The sequence below is a fragment of the Falco naumanni genome, chromosome 3 (genome assembly GCF_017639655.2).
Source record: "Falco naumanni isolate bFalNau1 chromosome 3, bFalNau1.pat, whole genome shotgun sequence".
In the NCBI taxonomy this organism is placed as follows: Eukaryota; Metazoa; Chordata; class Aves; order Falconiformes; family Falconidae; genus Falco; species Falco naumanni.
In genome coordinates this window covers 10,255,540-10,277,223 of record NC_054056.1, presented here as the reverse complement: position 1 = coordinate 10,277,223, position 21,684 = coordinate 10,255,540, and the positions used below count along the sequence as shown (strand labels likewise).

At 42.5% G+C, this 21,684-nt stretch overlaps 1 protein-coding gene across 7 annotated transcripts in view; it reads right to left on the bottom strand.

Annotated features, from left to right (window-relative positions):
• Positions 1-201: 201 nt before the first annotated feature.
• The window catches only part of VPS13D (vacuolar protein sorting 13 homolog D), a 107,461-nt gene continuing 85,978 nt past the window's right edge, over positions 202-21,684 (bottom strand). For all 7 annotated transcript variants that reach the window (XM_040586658.1, XM_040586659.1, XM_040586656.1 and 4 more), the window contains 3 exons: positions 9,039-9,170; positions 4,107-4,347; positions 202-3,276 (listed from right to left, as the gene is read on the bottom strand). In XM_040586658.1, coding sequence (XP_040442592.1) covers positions 3,145-3,276; positions 4,107-4,347; positions 9,039-9,170 — 505 coding nt within the window. In that variant the 3' untranslated portion in view covers positions 202-3,144. The remainder of the gene's footprint in view (positions 3,277-4,106; positions 4,348-9,038; positions 9,171-21,684) is intronic.

Below are 21,684 nucleotides of genomic sequence, written 5' to 3'. Positions count from 1 at the left end.
AGCAACAACCAGCATTCCAGGGGATTGTCCAGGTTTACCTCAAACGTCAGAATTGTGTGATGTAAGGACAGTCTTGAGGGCTGTTCAGCCACTGAAGAGGCATGTGTCTACCTTAGGCAATTAGTCATTCCTGTCCTCTACAGTCATTTTCTGTTCCTGCACATAATTAATGGTTTTGCAAGCAAGGACACGTCAAGAGCGTAGGTGGAATAAGTTTATTGCACTTTTCCAGAATTATCTTATGTCAATAATCTTAATTTTAGATTTCTTCAGCAGCAACTCCAGCAAGAACACAAAGTTGGTCAGGGTAGGCAGAGAACAAGTTGTACAGTTCTCAGCAAAATACAGGTAAACCCAGAGCTAACAGGCTAAAGCAAAGTACTTCTACCTCAGCACATCACTGCATGGGTTACAGCGTTTTTGAAATACTACCGGCATTGTTGATGGGTTATTTAATCTTTATTAAATAGAGTGTGAAGGTGAACAGCTTTTTATAAAGACTTGAGCAAAAAGGCATAAAAAAGCATTGTCTTCCCTAAATTGTATTGGCTGTGTGCTGAAGACAGTGGGCAGGGGGAGGAAGCTCTGCTGCTGTCTCTCATCAGTGAATTTTTTTTCCTCCCCAGCTTCTGCAATTTGAAGACTGAATCCGCTTTCATTGCTGCAGCGGTCACACCTCCTCCAGTGAAACCAGGCTGAGTGTGGTAAGCGTACTGTCTTCAGAAGGCTCAGAATTTGGTAAATGGAACTATGATGTTGTCTTTGTCTGCTTACAGCTTGTGTTTGAGTGCTTAAGAGTTTGAGTGAAGGCTGGAGACTTGAACTTACTCTCAACATCCTCTGAAAACTATTTTTGAGTATGGCTCCTGGAATCAGAAAGTTATATTTATTCACTGAGTAATAATGTTAGTAGTGCCAATAGCAATAGGAAGTCCACAGTAAGAGTTCTGAAATTATATAAAAATAGTTGGGTTACAGCAACCAATAACATCATTTGTGCTTTAAAAAAAAAGTTCTGATTCAGTTTGTTCTGGAATGCTAAACGAGGCAGTGTGCAGCTTCCAGGCTGTACATCATGCCTTGTGATCAGCACTGTGTGCGCCCCTCAGAGAAAACCTTCCCGGGAGACGGTGGAGCAACTTCAGCCGCCCATCGCTGTCCGGGGGGCTCAGCACCATGACATACCTGGGCCAGGTGTAGCCCATGATCAGTGGGTACACTTTTCAAAGATTTAAATAATGTTCTGTTTAATTATGATCAACAACAGTCAAACAAACAGGTTAACCACAGTCCAAAAGAAATAAGCAAATACGCAAATTAAGAGTTCAGGTAACTCCAAGTGTGTATTGTCAAACTATTTTTCAAATGTGTTTGCATCTCAGCTCCTTATCTAGTGTTTATAAAACTTAAGTATTCAAGTCATTCTTCTGTAAATTCTCAACACAGAGCAATAAACTACTTTATTTTCCTTCCCCCGTACTTACCACCTTCAGCAGCTAGATATTTGCTGCATTAAAAAAGAATTTTACAGGGGAAGAGAAGCAGGGAGTCTGGTAGCAGAGTCCAGCAGGAGCGGCATGTTAAAGCACTGCTGAGTCAATACACTCGAGTTCTACATTTTACTTAAAAATTACACAGAGAAGTATACAAAAGTGGTGCGTTATATCAGTTTCATTTGTGTCATGGACCTTTACGGATTTTGATTTCCAGTCACAGATCATACACACATCCACTGATGTCAGGTTTTTTTTCCTTACACAATAATTCTCTACCTTCTGCTTCACAGGAGTTGAGAACTGGTTTAATTCTAACCTGCAGTTTAAAAATATTCCCGTATGCCTTTAGGAAAGGGTATTAAAAGGTAAACTGAGTTGAAAGTAAAGCTGTAGTGGATGCCTTACTTTGACTCAAAGGTTTACAAAATAATGCTTTTAGAACATCGGTTACTCAGCAGTTACAGGAAGGTTGTGTGTTCACACGTAAACCCTGTGCAGCCATTCAGCACTGTGGCTGAACTCGCCAGGGAGCAGGCACGAAAAGGAGGTCCCTAGTTCCTGCGAGTAGGGTATGTAAGTACGCTCATGCCTCAATCTGCAGCATGGTTCCAGTCAATCGAGACAAATACTGATTGGATGTACAACATCTGAAAAAACATGTTAATTATTTCAAAAAGTTTAATTTTGAAGAGGTTGTCACAAATACAAATGATGCAGTGGTTTCCTCTCCCCCCCACCCAGCATTTCCAGTGCTAGCAGAATTCCATACTAGCCAGCCAACTATATACACTTAGTCCAAGTGAAGGAAAAAACTGAAGTTAAAGATTTCCATTTCCAAGGCTGCTCACTTGAACTAGTATTAAAACAACTTAGAAGCAGAGACCTTTAGAGGTGCAGACATTGCTTAGGTTTGAGTGCTGTGTTCAGAATCAGCGTCTTGTTTTCTAATATTTAAAAAACATAACTGAATTAGTGAGTCCTCACTGCAGTATTTAACAAAATGCAATTCTTTTTGTTAACAAACTATGAAATTTCAGTGGAACACTAGGTACACGTGCCTTTAGCTGTGCTAGTGATTTAAGAAAAAAACCCAAAACCCCAAAAAACAACGCCAAACGATGCACCCTGATCACAGTGTTAAAGCTCCAAACTACCAGGTGTCTGTGCTCCAACAGCTGCAATTAATTCTTTAATTTTATTTTAAACTTTTATCTGCATTTCTGCACTGCAGATATCCGCTTTCTCAAGAAAAGAAAGAGAGAATGGCTAGTTTCAGGTAGTGCAGTAAGACTCAGTATAGCTCCTATAATTTCTTTACACAGTAAACAGACTGCTATTTATACCAACGCCCTGGTCTGTACTTTCTTATTTACATGAAACACTTTTACATATATACACATCAGCAAAATACAGGGCTTCTCCCAGAACCAAATGCATTTCAGCTACATCTTTGCTATACAACTAATGACTTTTTCTTTTTAAAAAAAGAAAAAGCCCACCTCACTTGTTTTCTTATGCACAGTGATTCCATTTAGCTAAATACTACAATCGTATTTATTTCCTTCCTATGGGGTACTTTCTCTAGGTACAGAACACCACCAGCTCCGGCCTGATCCTTGCAGTTCACTCTGGCAGTAAGGGAGAGGCTTCAAGAGTCCAGCTCTAATTGTTCTTGATTTTCACTGAGTCTCAACATAAGCTGTTGTTCATAATAAAGGCTTTTTGCATAGTTTATTTCTTGAGATAGCTTTACTGCAAGAACTTCAGATTTCACTTTCACCTGCAAAAAGAAATGCAGTTTTTCTTAATGTGGTACTGCTGTTGTCTAAAGCAAAATGTATGTATTTTGTATTAACTTCAGTTAGTGAAGGGATTAGGTTTGAAGTCTGTGAGGAACAGAAATGTTTCAGCAGAGATTCTTTTTCAGTGCTGAGGCTGAAGTAAGGGAGAGGTGAGAGAGAAAGAGATGGGTAAATAGAAGTAGGTATTTTAGGATGAGAGTAAAACATCACAATATTTGATTTCCTTTGCTTCCCCTTCTACCTTTTATCTGGCTTGTCTGTTTGGAATGTAAACTGACTTGGGTCAGGGGTGAGCTTGTAACCTTGCCCGTAAAACAGACCCCTGAGCAACTACTGTAATGAAGCAAAAAACTCCTGCAATGGGTTTTTAGAAGTGAGAGTTCTGATTAACTTTTATGTGCATGACATAAACACTCTTTCCAATCTTAGATACTTTGGAGTAAAAAAATACTATGTCTAGGAGGAGAAAACTAGCGTAAATAGACAGCAAAGTACTTAAGCTTCATGTATGTATGTTAAAGTTAAAAGCCCTCCTCAGGTAAACACACATTTCCTACGGTAACTTTTCTGCCTGCAGCAATATTTTAGATTTTGCCTTCAGCTTTTCTCAGGAGTGCAGGAAGCAAGTTCTACTGTCACCTAAACCTTTTCGGCAGCAGCTATTTCCACTGCTACCAGAACAAAGTTTTCATTGTTACCCAGCACAGGAAACCAAACACTAATGACCACAAACACTTCCAGCACCAGTACAAGCATAAAGGGGAAAAGAAACCCTGCATGAATGAAACAATAGGTGCTAGATCCTTACCATTGGCTTCTGTTGTGATGGGCCTGGCATTGCTACACCACTGCTTGTATTGACAGCTTTCTTCGTCAACTGTATGTACACATTCCCATGGTCTTTTGAAACAAGGCAGTGGTAGAGATCGTCATACTTGACTTCTAGGAAGATGGCCTCGCGGTCTGTGTAATCACCACTCTTCAGGAAATACACAGCTTTAGATGAAATGAGAACACAGTAGCTGTCTATGTTCTCTGCTGCTATGAAGCTGTGAAGAAGAAAAAAAGAAAAATTACTCACTTGAAGCTAAAAATAGTAAACGAACCAGTGTCTTCACCTGTTAATGCTTTCAGTGACCTTTAGAAGTCTTTCAGAAAAATTAGTAGTGTAACATGTACAATTCATCTGTATTTAATTTAAACTCTTCTAAAAATCAAGCTGATGAAGTACCCTCTCACCCAGTTAAAAAAATCATGCTGTAAATCAAATATTAGCACTAAATGCCTGGCTTCTAGCTTTGAACATTAAAAGGGCATATAAAAATACCCTTTAATAAGGCTTACAAAGAGTAATTTCCTTGCCTTGGAACACTGCAAGTCCTAATACTGCATTGTAATTGTAACTAACTTCAGTTTCACTGCTGATACCTGAAAGGTTTGCAGACATTTATGACAAGAGCATTATCCTTCCATACACTGTAAACCTACTGTGCTTCCTTTTACCACACACCTCCCTTGCCTTTAAAAACAAAAACCAAGTTTAACCTGCTGCCCGAGTCACAGCTAGAAAGAGAAATTAGCTGTTTAACACTGGGGTGAAAGGTTAAGCAGCAAGCAGGTTTCCCCAGAGAGATTAGCCTGAGTGATGAATAGTAGAGGTAGAGAAGAGTGAGTTAAGAATATTGAGAATTATGATGGCTGAAAAGATTGATGTGTAAAAGAATAACAGTAAGGAATGCAAACATGAAATAGATATTTCACACACAGATGCTTCTCCCCCACTTCTGAGTTACTACTGAAATGAACCTCTGAACCTCATTAGTGGGTTTTCTAAAATGCTGAAAAATTCAGAAAAGTGAGGATGAGATCATGACTGTGTGTGCTAAACAGAGTAATGATGCTGTGCCAATAACCCCCAGCAGCAGAAGCGTGTCTGTAAAACTAAGATCCTCATGCTGTCAGGTAGGTTCAAAATTACTATTTTCTGAACTGTTGCTTGTACAAATCTGGCTGCTGTTGTCCAAATACATTCTGCAAAATACACCGCAATCTTTGACAGTACTTTGTCAGTACTGAGAGGGTTTTTTGGCAGATAAGAAAAGCTTACCATCTCCAAAATTACTGTCGGCTTTACCATTTAAGTAACACTTTGCACAAATTACTCTGAGCTATATCCAAATAAACCCAGAGCTATAAATAGAATCTTAATAGCCAAAAATATATCAAGAGGTCAGATCACAGTTTCTTTCTGTGGTATAGAAGAATAATCCCAGTAATTTTCTAATACTAGTCTTCTGAAAGATGGTACTCTGAACTGAAATGGTCTTTTCCCTGCCCTACGCCTCCCGGCCACGGCAGCAGACAAATGCCCTTAGGTCCCTAAATCTGGGAAAGGCACACACGCTTACTGCAGTCAACAACTTACATTTCATCGAAGCGCTGAGAAAAGCACAGCCATTCTAATACAAAAAGCCTGTAATGTACTTTGCCCAGCTCTAACCTTGGATAAAACTATGGGATAGGATAATTGAATTGTGTTCCTTTAAGTAAAACAAAATGGACAAAAATGTGTATTTTGCCTTAAAAAAACCTAGGTGAAAAGCAATGTTAGCAGTTACTGAAACTACCAATTGCCCCTCAGTTTTCCATCAGAGTTGAAACACTTTGGGGCAAGGTTTTGTCTTTGAAGTTAGTTAAGTAGGATGGAGAGTGGTATTTTTTATGAAGTGTCATAGAAAACTTAATTTTAAAATAGAGCAGCATTATGGTCTGCAGAATAATAGCCTTGTTCCTTAGGCCAGGCAGATGAAAGCAAGTACAGCGTTTTACAGAGATCCCAGCTCTGACTGGGGTCAGGCTCCACTAGGAGTGGAACCAGAGGAAGCTTGCTGGCACCTTGCTTTGCTTTGCTACTTTCCCAGCAGGGAAAGGAGATGAAAAGGCGATTATCAGAAACCCCCAATACTGTATCGCTGTGCTTTGCAATTGTCACAGCGATGCTGAGAAACCTGAGAGGGGTCTGTACACCCACAAAAGCAGAACACCTATTCCCCAACGCAGGGTGTCACAGCACGCGGTATGAGGGACATCCACAGAGAGAACTGGAGCACTGAAAGCCACTGCAAAGTTTGGTGGAAAGAACTGGGTGATCAGAGTTTGGGTTCATTTTTTTTTTCATAAGAACAACAGGTTATATATTTAATGTTCCATGCACGATTTTTACTGGTGTCATGTATGGAAACAGAGGTCAGTGATTTAATGGTGAAGCACAGAAACATTAGCTAATTTGTAGTTCAAGTTCTACATTGTGTTCTAAGTTTGAGTCATGCATCATTACCCATTTTCTCTTGCCAACTCTTGCTTTCTTCTCTGTGCCTAGTTCTCAAAATGGGTATTGAACCTTTTAAGATACTACTTCAAGATAGTACTTTTTTTTTAAACCCATACTTCTACACTATTAGAAAGATCTCAAATTAATAAAACTAAAAATTAAATGAAACATGATCCAGTAGAACAAAGTAGAAGCAACCAGATCTCTGGAGAATCTGTGGGTTTTTTAACAACATCAGGAAGTAATTACACAATATTTTCCAGAAGTGAAACAGCGAGCCTAACTGGAAAAAAATGTGGAAACATTTAGTTAGAACAGTAGAGCAAGGTATTAAACCCCCTTTTATGGATTTAACTCTGAAGGAAAATATGCAAATAATCAGGTCTTTAAATGTGTTTCTGATTATGATACTAGGATAAAAGTCAGAGGCATAATTTTGTACTTATTTTCCATGACAAGAAACACTGTTTTCTTGTTGAATGATGTTCCTAATGGTGAAAGTCACAGTGAATGAACAGCGTGACTCGATGACAAAAGCCCACTGATCTGCTTATGGAGTACACTTGCAAAAAGCTGACAACGTTTTCTAGTCACAAATTGCGCTCTTTAAATTCTCCCTCCTGAACAGCCAGACTGTATATGCATGAAGACCCTTAAACGAGATGAAACCAGGATAACGACAGCATAAGATCACAGGGCCGCAAGTGGCAGATACACCAGTACACAGGCTCTTCCTCCCAGGCAGCTGAGGGTAGAAGCTCGAGTGCTGGAGCGGCCTGTGGGTTCAGTGACCACTGATGCGGGTGAGATGAAGGTGCTGAGCTGGTACCTCCCCACGAGCCTCACCTCGTGGTTCTCACTGCTTTGCCTTGGCAGATACTCTGACGGATGATAGATGCAAAACACAGTGTCCTACACTCTCCACTGAAAACAGCTGTTCAGGTAGCTGTGGTGGAGAGCAGGTTAAGTAATGAATTACGCCTTACGACCCCAATCTAACAAACTGACATCTCCCGTACAATCACAGAATTGTTCAGGTTGGAAAAGGCCTTAAAGCTCACAGAGTCCAACCGTTAACCGGCACTGCCATGCCCACCGCTAAAGAATGTCCCCAAGCGCCACATCCACGCATCTTTTAAGCGCCCCGGGGGTGGTGACCCCCCCAGCTCCCTGACAGCCGGTCCCAGCGCTTGACAGCCCTTTCGGTGAAGATGTTTTTCCTAATGCCCAACCTGACCCTCCCCTGGTGCAAGTTGAGGCCGTTCCCTCTTGTCCTGTTGCTTGTCACCTGGGAGCAGAGCCCGACCCCCCCTCGCTACCCGCTCCCGTCAGGCAGCTGCAGGGAGCGAGAGGGTCCCCCTGAGCCCCCTTCTCTGCAGGCTGAACCCCCCCAGCTCCCCACCGGAGAGGTGCCCCAGCCCCGCTGCCCGGCTCTGGACACGCTCCAGCGCCTGATGTCCCTCCTGCGGCGAGGGGCCAGAGCTGAACTCGGTGTTCAAGGTGCAGCCACACCAGTGCCAAGTTCAGAGACAGAAACACGTACAAGGGTCTTCCCATGCATTCACTCTGTAGGTGGGGTTTTTTTTTTTCATGTTTTCAGACCTGACCACTAATAGCTGTTTTCACTTGCTTTCATGAACCCATATCCAGGGCACTCAAATGTAGGTGCACCCTGAGCGTATTACTCATTCAAATTACTCGGTATTGACTTTTCTGGAGAAAAAAATGTAAATATTTTGCAGGTTATTTTGGTCATTAACAGCTGCAGCTTAGGAATAACATGTACCACCATAGTATCCCAAGTCAGCTTCTCTCCCATGTAAACCAGAGCCACCTCTGACGCATTGTGTGCCTGTTGGTGGCTCAGGTACCGCTCTCACTAGCCACTCTCCCAGGCTTTGGGCTGTGAGAAATAGAAGGTAAGGGAAGAGGCACTGGTTCTGCCTGTACAGATGTTACAGAGGAAGGAGAGCACAGGCTTGAAACAAGCGCTTGTTTTGTCAGTGCACGTGGAGGGTTGGACACGTATCGTGTGTGGGCTAGCGATTACTTGGAAACTTACTGAGATTTCATCTTTTGTAATGACAGAAGGGGACCATGGACATTAACAGGAGGAGGAGTCAACAGACCAAGGCTCCGACTCTTCCACAGCCTCTACATGATGTGTGATCAAAGGCAGTAAGCGACAAGTGAACCTGTGGCACCTGCAGTGACACTTGCATACAGCCACCGGGCAGGCCACTGTGGAAGTCATCAGGTGCTCACGCTGTGCTGCTCATGGGTACCAGGAGAAAACTAACTGCATGCGTGTGCGCGTGTGAAGCAGTTTTTAGTCCCTCTTCCCCAAAGACATGGAAGATACGATGCCAGCAAACAGAACTACTTAAAATACTTTAAGTCAGTACTTACAACTCATCTTGGATGTTGTCAGTCAGCTTGAACAGCTGTTCTTGTCCTTCCGCTTGACTTTCCAAATAGCGGGGCAAGAGCCCTTGAGGTCCTCTGCAGCAGCGTGGCTTTCTCACTCTCTCCGCCTGGGTCCTACATGCAAAATAGATGCAGAAAAATGAGCGCAACAGCAGCGCTCTTCCTTCCACTTCAACTGTCAGCACACAAAGTTTTACTTATTTGGAAATACAAGGTGTGACGAAGCCTTTAAAAATACAAGGGCTTCACAAATGCAGCATGTGGATTCTGTAGTTCTTGATCTGGAAGGCGTGGTGTCTGCTCATATGGTTTTACATTTCAAAGAAATGTCTCCCAGGTTTATTCTGCAATTAAGGGGCATTGTGCTAAATTAATAGGAAGAAGCAACCTGAACTGAGTATAATGTCTGCAGATTTTGGGATCTATTTATCAGCAGAGTTTTACTGATTGGACTGTTTCTTCTCACTTTCCTACAGAAAATAAGAGTGCATCAACCTAGAGCTCACGCTGATGGACAGTGTCAGTAGTTTGAGAACTGAAGGTTCTAGAAATAGGAACATGCAGTTAAGACAAAATAAAAATCCACGGTTAATTGGAGTCTCTGTAGTAGGGTTTAACATACTTTACCTTTCTTGGGTGTCTATTAAAAAAATGACAGTAATAAATAAATAAAAAAAAAAAAGACCCAAGACAGAAAAGACACATATGTGTGGCCTAACAGGCATCAGAGGTTGATACTGGCCACAGTGCTAAAAAACTGCAGGCTAGGTTCCTCCCTTAACAGTATTCTGTTAAAAAATAATATTCCGAATTCCTTTAAGCTTTTGGAACGCCCTACCCCTGAAGACTTGTGTTACAGACTGCCTAGCCATGCTTTAATCTCTGTCCGTTCCCAGCAGCATCACTGGGTCTGCTGCTGCATGCTTTTTCATATCTCTCTCAGGCTACTGCTGTTAGTAATTTTCCAAGGCAAACGTACCATTTTTGACCAGTGCTCTCCATTTCCTATCTTGATTCTTTGTAAAGATCCTGTACAATGAACTGCTGCTATCATTTGTGATCAAAAGACAGGGAAAAAGTCCTGTTTAACAACGCATTTTCTGTCTAAGCTGCTTGGCAATAGCACACAGGAGTACTTGCCTCGTAAGCTTTGCTTTCTGCAGATGTTCTCTCTGGAGCCTTGATTCTTTGTCACCTTTCCCTTTCAGCAGTCCTGCCCCAGGCTGGAAACCCATCCACCATTTTAAAATTTGTTCTCCTTTGAGCCTCTGACACCCTTGACTTTTAATGGTGATGATTTTTTTTTTTTTTTTTGCCCCTTCCCTTCTTGGCTGCAGTAAATGTTACTGGAACAGAATCTCCTACATGTCACTAATGAATTAATACCATCTTTGCTGCTCTCCCGTTGGGTGACTGGCCTCTGTTTTGGCTGTTACTGCTCTGTCTGGTATCAACAAGGTATTTTGCAAACAAGGTATAGAAGCCAAAGATACTGGCTTTCCAGCACAGTGGAGAAAAACAAGCCAATTTATATTTTTAATGCATTATGGCTACCTGGTAAGTTCTGATTTTGTTAATGAGATTATTACATCCCTGATCTGCACAACAAATTACAGTGGCTCAGAGTAGTGCTTACCCCTGATCCTCTTTGAGAGAAATTTCAGGAAAGACAAAAAGCTCTTGACTTCACTTCAGCTGAACTATGGTTATGCTAAGATGGAAAGTCAGTTTGTCAGCAGGGAGGATGAAATGAAAAGTGGAAATTCTCCAACTAAAAGAATGTGAAACAGAGCAAGGGCTTAAGAAACCGTAACAAATGTTGTCATTAATAGTGCCAGTATGTCATTAAATGTGACCAGTCAAATTTTCAGTTTTACCTCTGCTGACAGATGTTCTCACTGCTTTACCTGTCCTGCTACACTGCTGCTGCTTTTGATTAGACGCCCATTAGTTAATTACAGCGTTATGCATCTAAGCTAAAAAACGCCAGTATGAAAACTGCAGTTTGCTGCATAAAGGTACTCAGTTTTCCTCATTTGCAAAATGTACAATGTCTTAAAGCCGTATTCATTCTTCCATTAGTAGCACTTCCCTGAATCAGAATAAACTAAACACCAGGTAAATAGGTGACTTCCACCACCTATGTATAACTTGACATTATCCCACCGAATAACAGCTGTATGCAGTGGTTAGAAGTCACTGTTAAGCACTATGACTCCAGAGCAAGTCACCTCTCCTGCCCCTTAGATTTTTCAGATATAAACAGGGTTCACCTGTACCAGGCACAGTTACATGACAGTATTGTTACCATTCTGAACCCGCACCAGAGGAGAAGAAATAACTGCCTGGTTTACCCATTAGATTCTTACACAGTAGTAAACAAAAGTATGTATTTGCCTTCATGAAACACAAAAAGATGAGGCAAATTTCCAAAGAAATTACAGGTTTCCAACCAGTGTAATTCGCATCTTGCTGCTTGTCCTACTTCCTGACTTCCAAAAGCAGTAAAATGGCAAAATTTCGGTGATCCAGGAATCCCCCATTGGCTCCTAGCACTCTACAGCACCTGTAGCTTCTGTTGACAAGTTTAAAGAGTGAATGTCTGAAGCATAATGTAGTTTTTAATTAACTATCGACCAATCAATAACTTTTTACTTTCCTGTCACAGATTGAGGGAGGTTAGCCAACCATCCGTATGGGAGTGAGCAACACCACTGCATAATGGCTTTTACATTAAGCACCTTTCAGATAAAGGTTCAGCCGCGCTGTTTTCTCTCATGTCCTGCAGTACCGTAAGGGGTATCTGCAAGGACAGCGCAGGGCCTCGTAGTCAGGCCTGAGCCTTGGGAACACCAGCGAACACGGGTTTCCAACTGGGAAACTGTTTCCAACAGAACTAGGCACCACAGTGAATTTCTGGAAGGCCTAGCAATTTCCGAGTTGTGGGTTTGGTTGTGGCTGGTTTTCATTTTTGTTTTTAAATGGAAGAAGTACTTAAGAGTACGGTGCTTACTGCCCCACTGCTCCTCCTGCCAAAACGTTCATCCTGGTGATAAAAGGTAATTCCTGTCTCAGTGATAAGAAGGTCAGCTGCTTTTCACTAAATGCCACTAGCACAAGCATAAATTACATCGATTTAGTTAGTCACCCCCTTGGCAAACTGGTCTGTTTGGTCTGGACAGCTAAAAACATTCCACACAACTTGATTTTTTTAATCTAAAAATTTGTTCTACTGTCTCAAGTTACGTTCTGTAAATAATAAGCAACACTGATGAAATATAAAAAGCTGAATATTTGTAAAGCAGAATGAACGGTGGTGTGCCCACATCTGTGTTACATTAAACAAGCACTCAACAGATTTGCTGATTCTTTTTTAATAAGCACACAAAGGCAATACAAGACAGAAATGCCCTCACGTCTACTAGTCACAGCAGGGAAGAGTGCTGCTGAATGAAGACACAAAGAGATTGGAAATGGTGTCAGAAGGTTGAGGCACACACTCCAGTTCTTCACTGTTCAGACAAAGCTGAACCCTGGAGAATCTCATTTCAGATGGCTGTATGCACACTAAAAACAGTTAACAGTGTTAATTGGTTGGCTTTTGCTTAACAGTTCACAGAAATCTTGTGATTCAGTTGACCAGTTTTAAGCCAAAAGTTTTGTAATCAGACAGATCACCGACCCACTGATACAAGGAAGTCATTCGGGTATGATTGGTGATAATCATTTACCAACTTAGACTGAAAGAACTACAAGTTCTTTCTTGTAGAAACAACAAGTCTCTTGTAGAAACAACTACATGTTTTACAGAACTACTTATCCTTGTTCCTCCACTACATGTTTACCCCATCAGGTACGCTGTCCGGATTATACCAGGTTCTTGCTGAGGTGCATAAATACACAGGTTTTGAGAACAGTAGCTGTTACTCATCTTTTGAGTGTCTTTTGGACCTAACAAATTTCCTTGAAGTGCACCTAGATTGCTTTGACAAAAACATTAACAAAATATAAATCAGAAGGTATCAAACTTTGTGTATCAACAGATGATCATCTGTGAAAACACAACATTGCACTTCTAAAATTATACACGAATTTACATCTTTCTGTTTCCTCAGTATCGCACCCAGAATAATAATTCAGAGTAAAACAGCTATGGGAAATGGAGCTGCTTCTCCTGAGAGAAAAAAAGCAACAAGGAAGAACCCTATGACTGACACAGTGATCACCGCAGCTTTTCATGTAAAATGTGTATTTGTGGAATTTTTCATCTGTCCTTTTGGTAAGAGAGCAGCACTGTCAACTGCAATCTGACTAAGGAGCCCAACTTGGGCGTGTGTAGAGATTTTGATCCTTAATTGGAATTGCGCAGGGACCCCCCAAATCCTGCACAAATAACAGCTGTAAGTGCAAGGAGATGTGATTTTGGCATCTGAAATAAGTACTTAACGAAGAGGCTCTTCACAGGGCCTTCACCTGCTGCACAGCCTGCCCGTCACCGACACCCCCGTGCGTTCGAGCCGACAGACGCTGTGTGCCCATGAGCCACGTAAGCCCCCCCGAGCTCTCTGGCCGCAGGACTCTCCCCCACGTTATCATCTTCCTCCCCTAGACCCAGCTCTTGCTGCCAGACCTGCCAGCCTTCATAACGGTGTTCCAGTTTCACAACCCCATCATTCCAACCCGTTTAAAGCAGTAACTTACTGGTTCTGGTATAGCTCAAATTCTGTCAGTGTTTCCATTATAAACTTGTTTTTTCAGGTTTGCATAAAATTTATTGATAAAAGCCTGCTCTGGGCTGTAACTTGGCATACTGACTTCCAGCCTGGGAACAATTTTTATCCCCTTGAAATAATCATAAAACAACCTTAGTTCAAACAAAGGAAAATTGGCAGGTAATACAAGCCTATGAAACAATTCAATTGCTGCCGGTATTCTGAAGAAACAATATCAAACCTGTTACTTACTTGGCTCTGGAAAAAGTCTGCTTCATAAATACAGGGAGGGCTTTGTCTGAGAGGCTTTAGTGCATTTCAGACATTAAGAAGTGACTTAATCTGCTAAATTAAAGGAGGAACAGCCTTACACCGTCTATCATAAAACGCGCAGCAACTGCAATACCTGCTACACTTGCGGGAGCTCAGTGCGGAATTCCACCTGCAGCCTTCCGTAAGTGGCGTCAGCCCATGCACGTGACTTCCACAAAACACAGCACCAAGACAGTACTTGTCTCAGACGTGTAACACGCGGACAGTGCACAGCATCCTCAGAAGCGCCAGAATCAATTAAATGCTAAGCAATATGTGTCTTAAAAATTAACCTAAAAGTTCAGCCATCACAGCAACAAATGACAGACGATGCAGTCGTGCCACAGGATCATAAGGATAACATACAAACGTATGCTGTTCCCGATATAATCTGTAGTTTGTATCAGACCTTTTCAAAATACTGAAAACTTCCCATTATTCTTTCCTCACTGACATACTTACTTTGTTTCAAATATTGAATGTCCCCCTGAATTTACTGAGCATAAGGGGACTCAGCGTTATTTTTTATGTGCTAGTTCTCTGCGTCTGAGAGCATTAAATGACTTGGGCCTAATTTCAGAAAAGCCTGTGACAAGCGAGAGTTCATGTTCCGCTGTGGCTGTGCTGGCAGATGTTAACGCCGTATTTCAAAGGGTAACTACAGCTGCCTCCTTCCCAGTGCGGGACTTCGGGGGTGCAGTTGTTCCCCACAGGCAGGTAACTGCTCGAAGACTTGACGCCTGAACCCAGGGACCTGGCACAGCTCCGCGATGGCATTCATTCACCGCCTCAGACACAGATGCTTTTAAGGTGTGTTAAAAATGCACATGCAGTGCAGTCAGTCCGAGTGTTGGATTTGGCATTAGAACATCTCAGTTAGATGCAAGAATGTGTAAAACCATGAGCCAGACAGCTCCCTGCTGACTGCATATCTGAGGAAGCTTATATGCACCGTTTATTCCAGCAAATGCATGGAATATATTGTGCTTGTTAAATGTGTTCCCAAAATGCTAGTTTCAGGCAGAAACATGCACATAAATGGTGCCTAGGGTTAAAACCTCCCACTAACAGTCAAATCCCTCCTTTTTTGAGGGATCTACCAGCTCAGATGCTAAGGACCTTTATCTGACCCGATATACCTTTAGGAGAACTACAGCATGCTGAAGAAGCAACTGTTTATCACACAGGCCGTTCCTGCCAAGTTCTTATGAGATGCAGCTCTTCTCCCCCTTTCCCCTTTCTTTTGTATACAACATCAAAACAAAACTGAAAACTGTTCATTGGGTTTTATGATCGTACACAGCCTCTTCAGGCTCCAAGTTCAAAAGGAAGCGAGATGAGCTTAATTAAGGTATCAAGAATCCCTTTAAAACCAGCAGATGCACTCACCCAAATGGCACATCCTGATGATGTCCACATTACAAATCCAAGATCTGTGTAAGGTGTGTGTGCCTGCATACTAGACAGCTGCACAGCACTTACACCAGCCACACTTACATCAGCCAGTCCTCAGCCTCTGGCACTTGCTCCACTGCTGAGTGGAGCAGCTGTGCAGCAAACCAGCTTGTTCAAGCACTTCCATGTCATCAAGCTTAAGAAGTTACCAAACCTAACACTGCCATCTCCGCTCCCAGCTTCTGCCAGACTCTTCCCGTACTGACCACAGTGATGATTACAGCTGTCACCTTAACATTCCCTGTCTCACAGATGTGTTGACAAATGCTCCCGTTCACCTGGCAATTCAATGTAAAAAGCAGGGATTTCTTGCAAACACCTATCTGAAAAACATGAGCTGAACGTGCCTTAGTGAAGAATAAAGTGCCCAAGGCCACAGCATTTACCGTGCGTCGGGGCACAGGACGAGGTCTTAAGACTTGTGCATGCAGCCTGCTGCCAGGCAGGGCGGTGTGGGGGATGGAGCGCTGGTGGGTCTGTGCTTGTGTCTGTAGGTCCCGGCAGCAACCGTTTGTTGTAAATGCAAACACGGTCCCTTCGCTCCGAGCGTAACAGAGCGTTTCTGTATTCACTCCCGCCGTTCTGGGAAGGCAGCAAGGCCGTGCGCCCGCCCCGCACCAGGACGCACTGCTAGCTGTGCATCCAGGGCTGTGAGACACCAACGGTGATGGCTCTACGTGTTTTCTCTTCAGACCCTGCTTTATGAAACTTTCCAGTTGGTGCACCCCAGGCCGCAAGAGGCACAGCGAAGTCCTTGAGCACCGACTTCATCTAACGAAAAGCTACTCATAAAGTTTGTTTTGGTTTTTAAAGTTAGCGATTGCAAGAACAATTCAAATCGACTGGCTGTACTTACAAAACTGATAAAAGAGCATTCCACATGTTAACAGCAGCATTAGGTGAAAAAATTATCTATAAAAATACCAGCCACATGCTAAATGAGGTGACATCAAGGCAATAAATAGCTCCATCTGTATGAAAGAGTTTGTAGAACAACCCAGAAGACATCGCTGAACAAAAAAGCAACTACGGATAAAGTAGTACTGAAGAAAAAGCGGGTTGGATTTTTTTTGTTAAATTATAAAAAAAATAAAAATCAGTTTTACATATTTTTCTCAGATCACTTTATAAATCTGCTGCACATTAGAAATCAGACACACGTGTATTTTTTTCCAAGTAAAGCTGAAGGTTTACATTTTTAATAGCAATGTGACTATTTCTGAATGGCAGCAGTATATATTACATGCAGTGTGAGAGGGTTAAACAGGACAGCCTCAACTCTTTATAAACTTTTGCCCTCTGGATATGTACTCATTGGCTGCTGTACAAGACTCGAGCTGTATTACACGCCTTAACGATATGGTTCAACTGTCGGTCAGGCTTGGGGCCTGGCAGTAGGCCAGACCGCAATCAATGGGACACAAACCTCCCCCTTTCAGATCATCACGAAGGCTCATATTATCTCCTTTTTGTCGTGCTGGTTAAATTTATGGAGCAGAACCCTGAAGCTGCATTCCTTGGCCTGGGCCGGCCCACGCGGGCCTCCCTTTGTTTGGTACTGTAAGCGAGGCGTGCTTTGGAGGATTGCAGGGTTGTTAGTTCAGGCACTGACTGTTTGCTCATGACTGAAATGAAAAGAGTTCAGTGGAAGGGCAAAAGGACAGCACAAGTGTAAAACCCCATCCCAGCAGGCCCTGGGCTCCCATCTACAGGCTCCGGACCAGGACTGAACAGAAAACCTCGCTGTTAGTGACACGGGAAAATCTGTCCCGTGACAGGTAAACGGCTGAGCAGGGCTCCAGCACGTACCTTGCCGCAAGGTCCCCTGCTTTCACTAAGCCTGTAATTGCTACAGAAATACAAACCTCCACTAACCTGGCTTCAAATACTGCTTAGGAGTGGGATTAGTTTTAAAGCAATGCTCTGTCTTTTAATTTGAAAATAAAACGTGTCAGTACAAATGACTACCTGACCAGCTGCATGGTTTAATACTGTTTTAAGTGTGCAGAGTAACCTTGGAGAACCTGATGCCATGATATTTCTGCTTGGGAGAAGAACACAGCAATTAATTCTAGTAAAACACAAAACTACTGGAAATGCAGTGTGTAGAGAAGATTGTCATTTTGTATGTAACAGGCATTTCCTGCATCTTTACGTCTGGTCTAGAATGGAAAAAGTCCACCTTTGGGCATGCTCAGATACTCTACTCAAAGATTTACTACTGTGGGAATTAAAGACTCACTTCTTGATATAGGTCACAAAATTAAGGACGTAAAGGCGGCTTTAATGTGATCTCAAGGCAGAATCATCTGGAGTGAAAGTGAATGGAAAGACAGCTTGAAAGACGGTGCTCCAAATGCAGACAAGAGAAAGAAACACATACACAGAAAACCACAAGGGCTGTTCCTGGTTATGCACGTAACGCAAGGTACCCGTGTACTCATTCCTTGGTACAGGAAGTACCCAGCACTACTGGGACCAGCACAGCCCATTCCCAGAAAGCTGCCCTAGACCTGCTGTACCAGACTTCACCCCTTTGGCACAACACGCAGATGTTTCAGGACATGAGGTCATACAGCCACTGCATTGGCGAGCAGTTCGTGCCACTTGTGCTTTAGAAGGAAATAAACAAATGCTATATTCCTATTGCGCTACGCCAGTTTCAACTTTCCTGCTATTTTTATGAACTGAAAATACTAGTAAGAGGGCCAAAAGATATTATAAAAACCCACAGAATGTGTATTAAATTTTTTTCAATTCTGGGGATCAAGTCTGACTGGTTTAATGCAGTCTGATGATTTGTCCTGGTACATTCCAACAGACACGTCTGTTTTGAATAAAGCTTTTGTTCATTTCTGGTACACATACGCTTTCAACTTATCCCACCTAATTCTAAGCAAGTAGATTTGTGAATGGAAATCGTGAACACTTTACTGCCTGGTCTTCGATGGCTTTAGTTTGTTCTGCTGACACTAGCGCATGAATGTAACCTTTTTTGAAGTCTCTCCAGTTCCATTCTAGGAGATTCCATTGCAGACTGGTTAAATCTGCAGCACTCTAATTGTTTCAGCCCAAGGAAACCATTACATCGACTACACCACAGCTGCAGCATCACCTAGCAGAGCGCCTTCTGAGTAAAGATGGATCTAGAAGACACACGAATGCCAAAGAGCAGGAAACACACACCACAGTGAAAGGTGTTCCTCTTACCTTCCGGGCTTGGTGTCCAAAAGCTTTTGCTAACACATAAGATCCTTAGACAAAATATGCAGGCTCTAGAAATACAAGTATTTCCAAAGGATATGATTTTTTTTTCCCTGTGTAGATACATTCCTTTTAGTTAATAGCTCAATACCGTGAAGCAGGCACACGGTATCAGAATTCCACTTTGTGGAGCAAATGCAGTCCTCTTAATTGTCACGTGAAGTGTAAGGAGCAGAATACATCTGTGGTAAATCCAACAATGGATTTACCGCCTCTTTTCAGAAGGAAGTTCGTAATTGTGTATATTTCTGATGGGCTACGCCAGGCTCACACACCAGTGCCTTGGATTTAACCAAACTGGGAGTCACTGGCTGCCTACTGCACGTCTGTCTGTGCTGCGGCAGCGCTCCCCAGGCTTCAGCAGCGCTGCGCCCCCACGATGCCATTGTCAGCCCTCCCTCCTGCCGTAGCTGACCAGCCTAATCCAACATAGTGCCTCTTCCTCAAAACTTGCACCTTTTCCAAACCAGTTCCTGGACACAATAAGATCAAGCTTAATCTGGTCTCTGATCTGAACCCAGCCATAGCAGCAGTCCTTTGTTTAATGCAAAAGCAATGCAAGTTTCACTCAATGCAGTACCGTATAATGTGATGTATGATGAAAGTATAACCTGCCTCTAGTTGTAACTTGCCAGGGCACTAGTGAAAATCAGTAAATATTTTGGTTTTGGGAAGACTATCGCAGTAAGAACTCTGTATTCATTCATCTTTTTGAAATTATTTGTTGCTAATAATGAATGGGCATTAAAGAAAAACATAATTTCACATTTATTAATAATGCTACTTAGCATTATTCACTTTGATGTTTTCCATTTTTGCTCCTTTGTCCTCCGCTCGCAGTGTTCCCTTCTGGTGCCTGTGTCCCATTCTGTCCCTTAACGAACAGTCCGAATGCATCCAGGATATCTTTCTGCCCTTAAATGTCAAGTTAAACACTGATTTAGCAGAAAGTCTTTCTTACTTACAAAATAGATGCTGGTATGTAGAACAACAGGTCAGTGCCTCATGAAGTCTCCCTTTGCAGTGTTAGCAGACATGGTCCCAATGGTGACTCCAGAGGAGCTCTAATGGAGCAGCCTCAGCAGCTTCAACCCCTGCACTTGAAAAATCATCCTCTTACCAGTAGGTAAGGGGTTGGGGTCCAGGCTTTCCTGCCTCAGACCCTGCCACTCAAAGGCTAGCCCGTAAGCTCCAGAAGCTAATGAGCTGTAATATATGTAAAACGTAAGGCCTGCATGACTAAACGTTGCCTAATACAAACCAGTAGTATTTTTTTCTGAAACCTCCTATTACTTAAAAACATTTCTATACAGCAGATGTGAACAGAACCACATCTATACAATATTAATCAAGTCTTATGTTGCTGCTGTAGGCCCAAACACTCTGGGTTTTTTCTTCCATACTTTTGAATACTTAAATTGAGCCAGGTTCAAAAAAGAGGACAGAGACAACCAACTGTAAAGACAACTGATTTCACAAATATGCCAAATATAAATGGTATCTAGTAATGCAGACATCTAGCAGTAGCCTCCTGGAGACATCCTTCAGATGTGAAGTAAGGTATCTGCAGCAACGCATAACAAGGTGTCAGTTTGGCTCTACAGCAGGCACCGATCCCTGTCCACCCAGCCCCCTAGAAGGGAAGGGAGAGGGGTACGTCAGTGCGGAGCCTGGGCTCCCAGGCCATGCAGCCTGCTGCCGGGTGCTGCACAGCCAGCAGTGCAGTGTCCTGGGATCTGTGACACTGCTACACGTGTGGCTCTAGACCTACATACAGACTCTGCTGTAAAATACGATTAAGCAAACTGAATGAAGTTTCAAAGATTCACTTTTCTTTTCCTATCCTGTGGATTAAAAAAAAAAACCAAACAGAAAAACACATGCATCAGTTATTTTCTTAAATGATGCACAGCAAACCCTGCTCTGTCGTGGAGAACAGAGGCTGTGCTCCCAAGGAACTGTAATTCCGCTCTTGGTCATAGAGGGGGAAGGCAAAGGGAAACAACTGAGATGCCCAGGCTCAGTCTTGGAGGGTGTGGAAAACCAGCTGCCACACACACACAGAAGCTCTTGGGCTTAACTCTACTATCCTTTATTTGTAAAGTCATATCACTTTGAAAATTACATTTTTATTTCTTGAAATAGTAAGTTTTATTAACTGAAGCTTGACTTTCGAATTAGCCACTATATGAGCATGTGGAGATTCAGAAGTGCAGTGAAAGGCAGGACGGCAGTGCGCACCATCCCAACTCTCCTGATGGTAGGTGCTCTGGAAGTGTAACCACATGCCTCAGCTGCTTGAATTCCTTCCACAGAGCTTTACAGGGAAGTGGTAGAGTGAATATGCAAAGCTATCTTGACAGGATTCCACTCCCAGTCAAATACAATCATCGCATAAGACTTCTCTGACAAAAAGCCCTACTGGTTTCTTGACATACAGCATGTGAGACTTGTTTCTGTGTAGTCTAGGAAAGACTGCACTTCTTTCTACTCTGAGTCATTACTTTGGAAAATAATTCTGAGTAAAAGCAAGAAAAAAATAAATCATTCTTACAGAAAGCTGTAGAAAAGCAAACCATCGTCCCAACTACAAGCCAGAAGTGTCTCACGGCAGTAAGAAGCACTCTTTGAATAGGCAGAAGGAACAGAGAACCATTTATGTTCATTCTTAAGGGTAGCTTCATTTGTTTAGAAGTCATTTTAGGTCTTCGGTGATGGATTATTGTCTCTTTCTACTTAAACTAAAAGAAGCTGAGGCACATTTTCAGAAGAAAAATTGAGACTCAGCAGAACTACAGCAAGTTACCAGTGATAAACGAGAACCTGACAGGAGATTACTGACCAGGTGAGACTGGTAACAGAACGATTAAAGCAGGGAGAAGTGT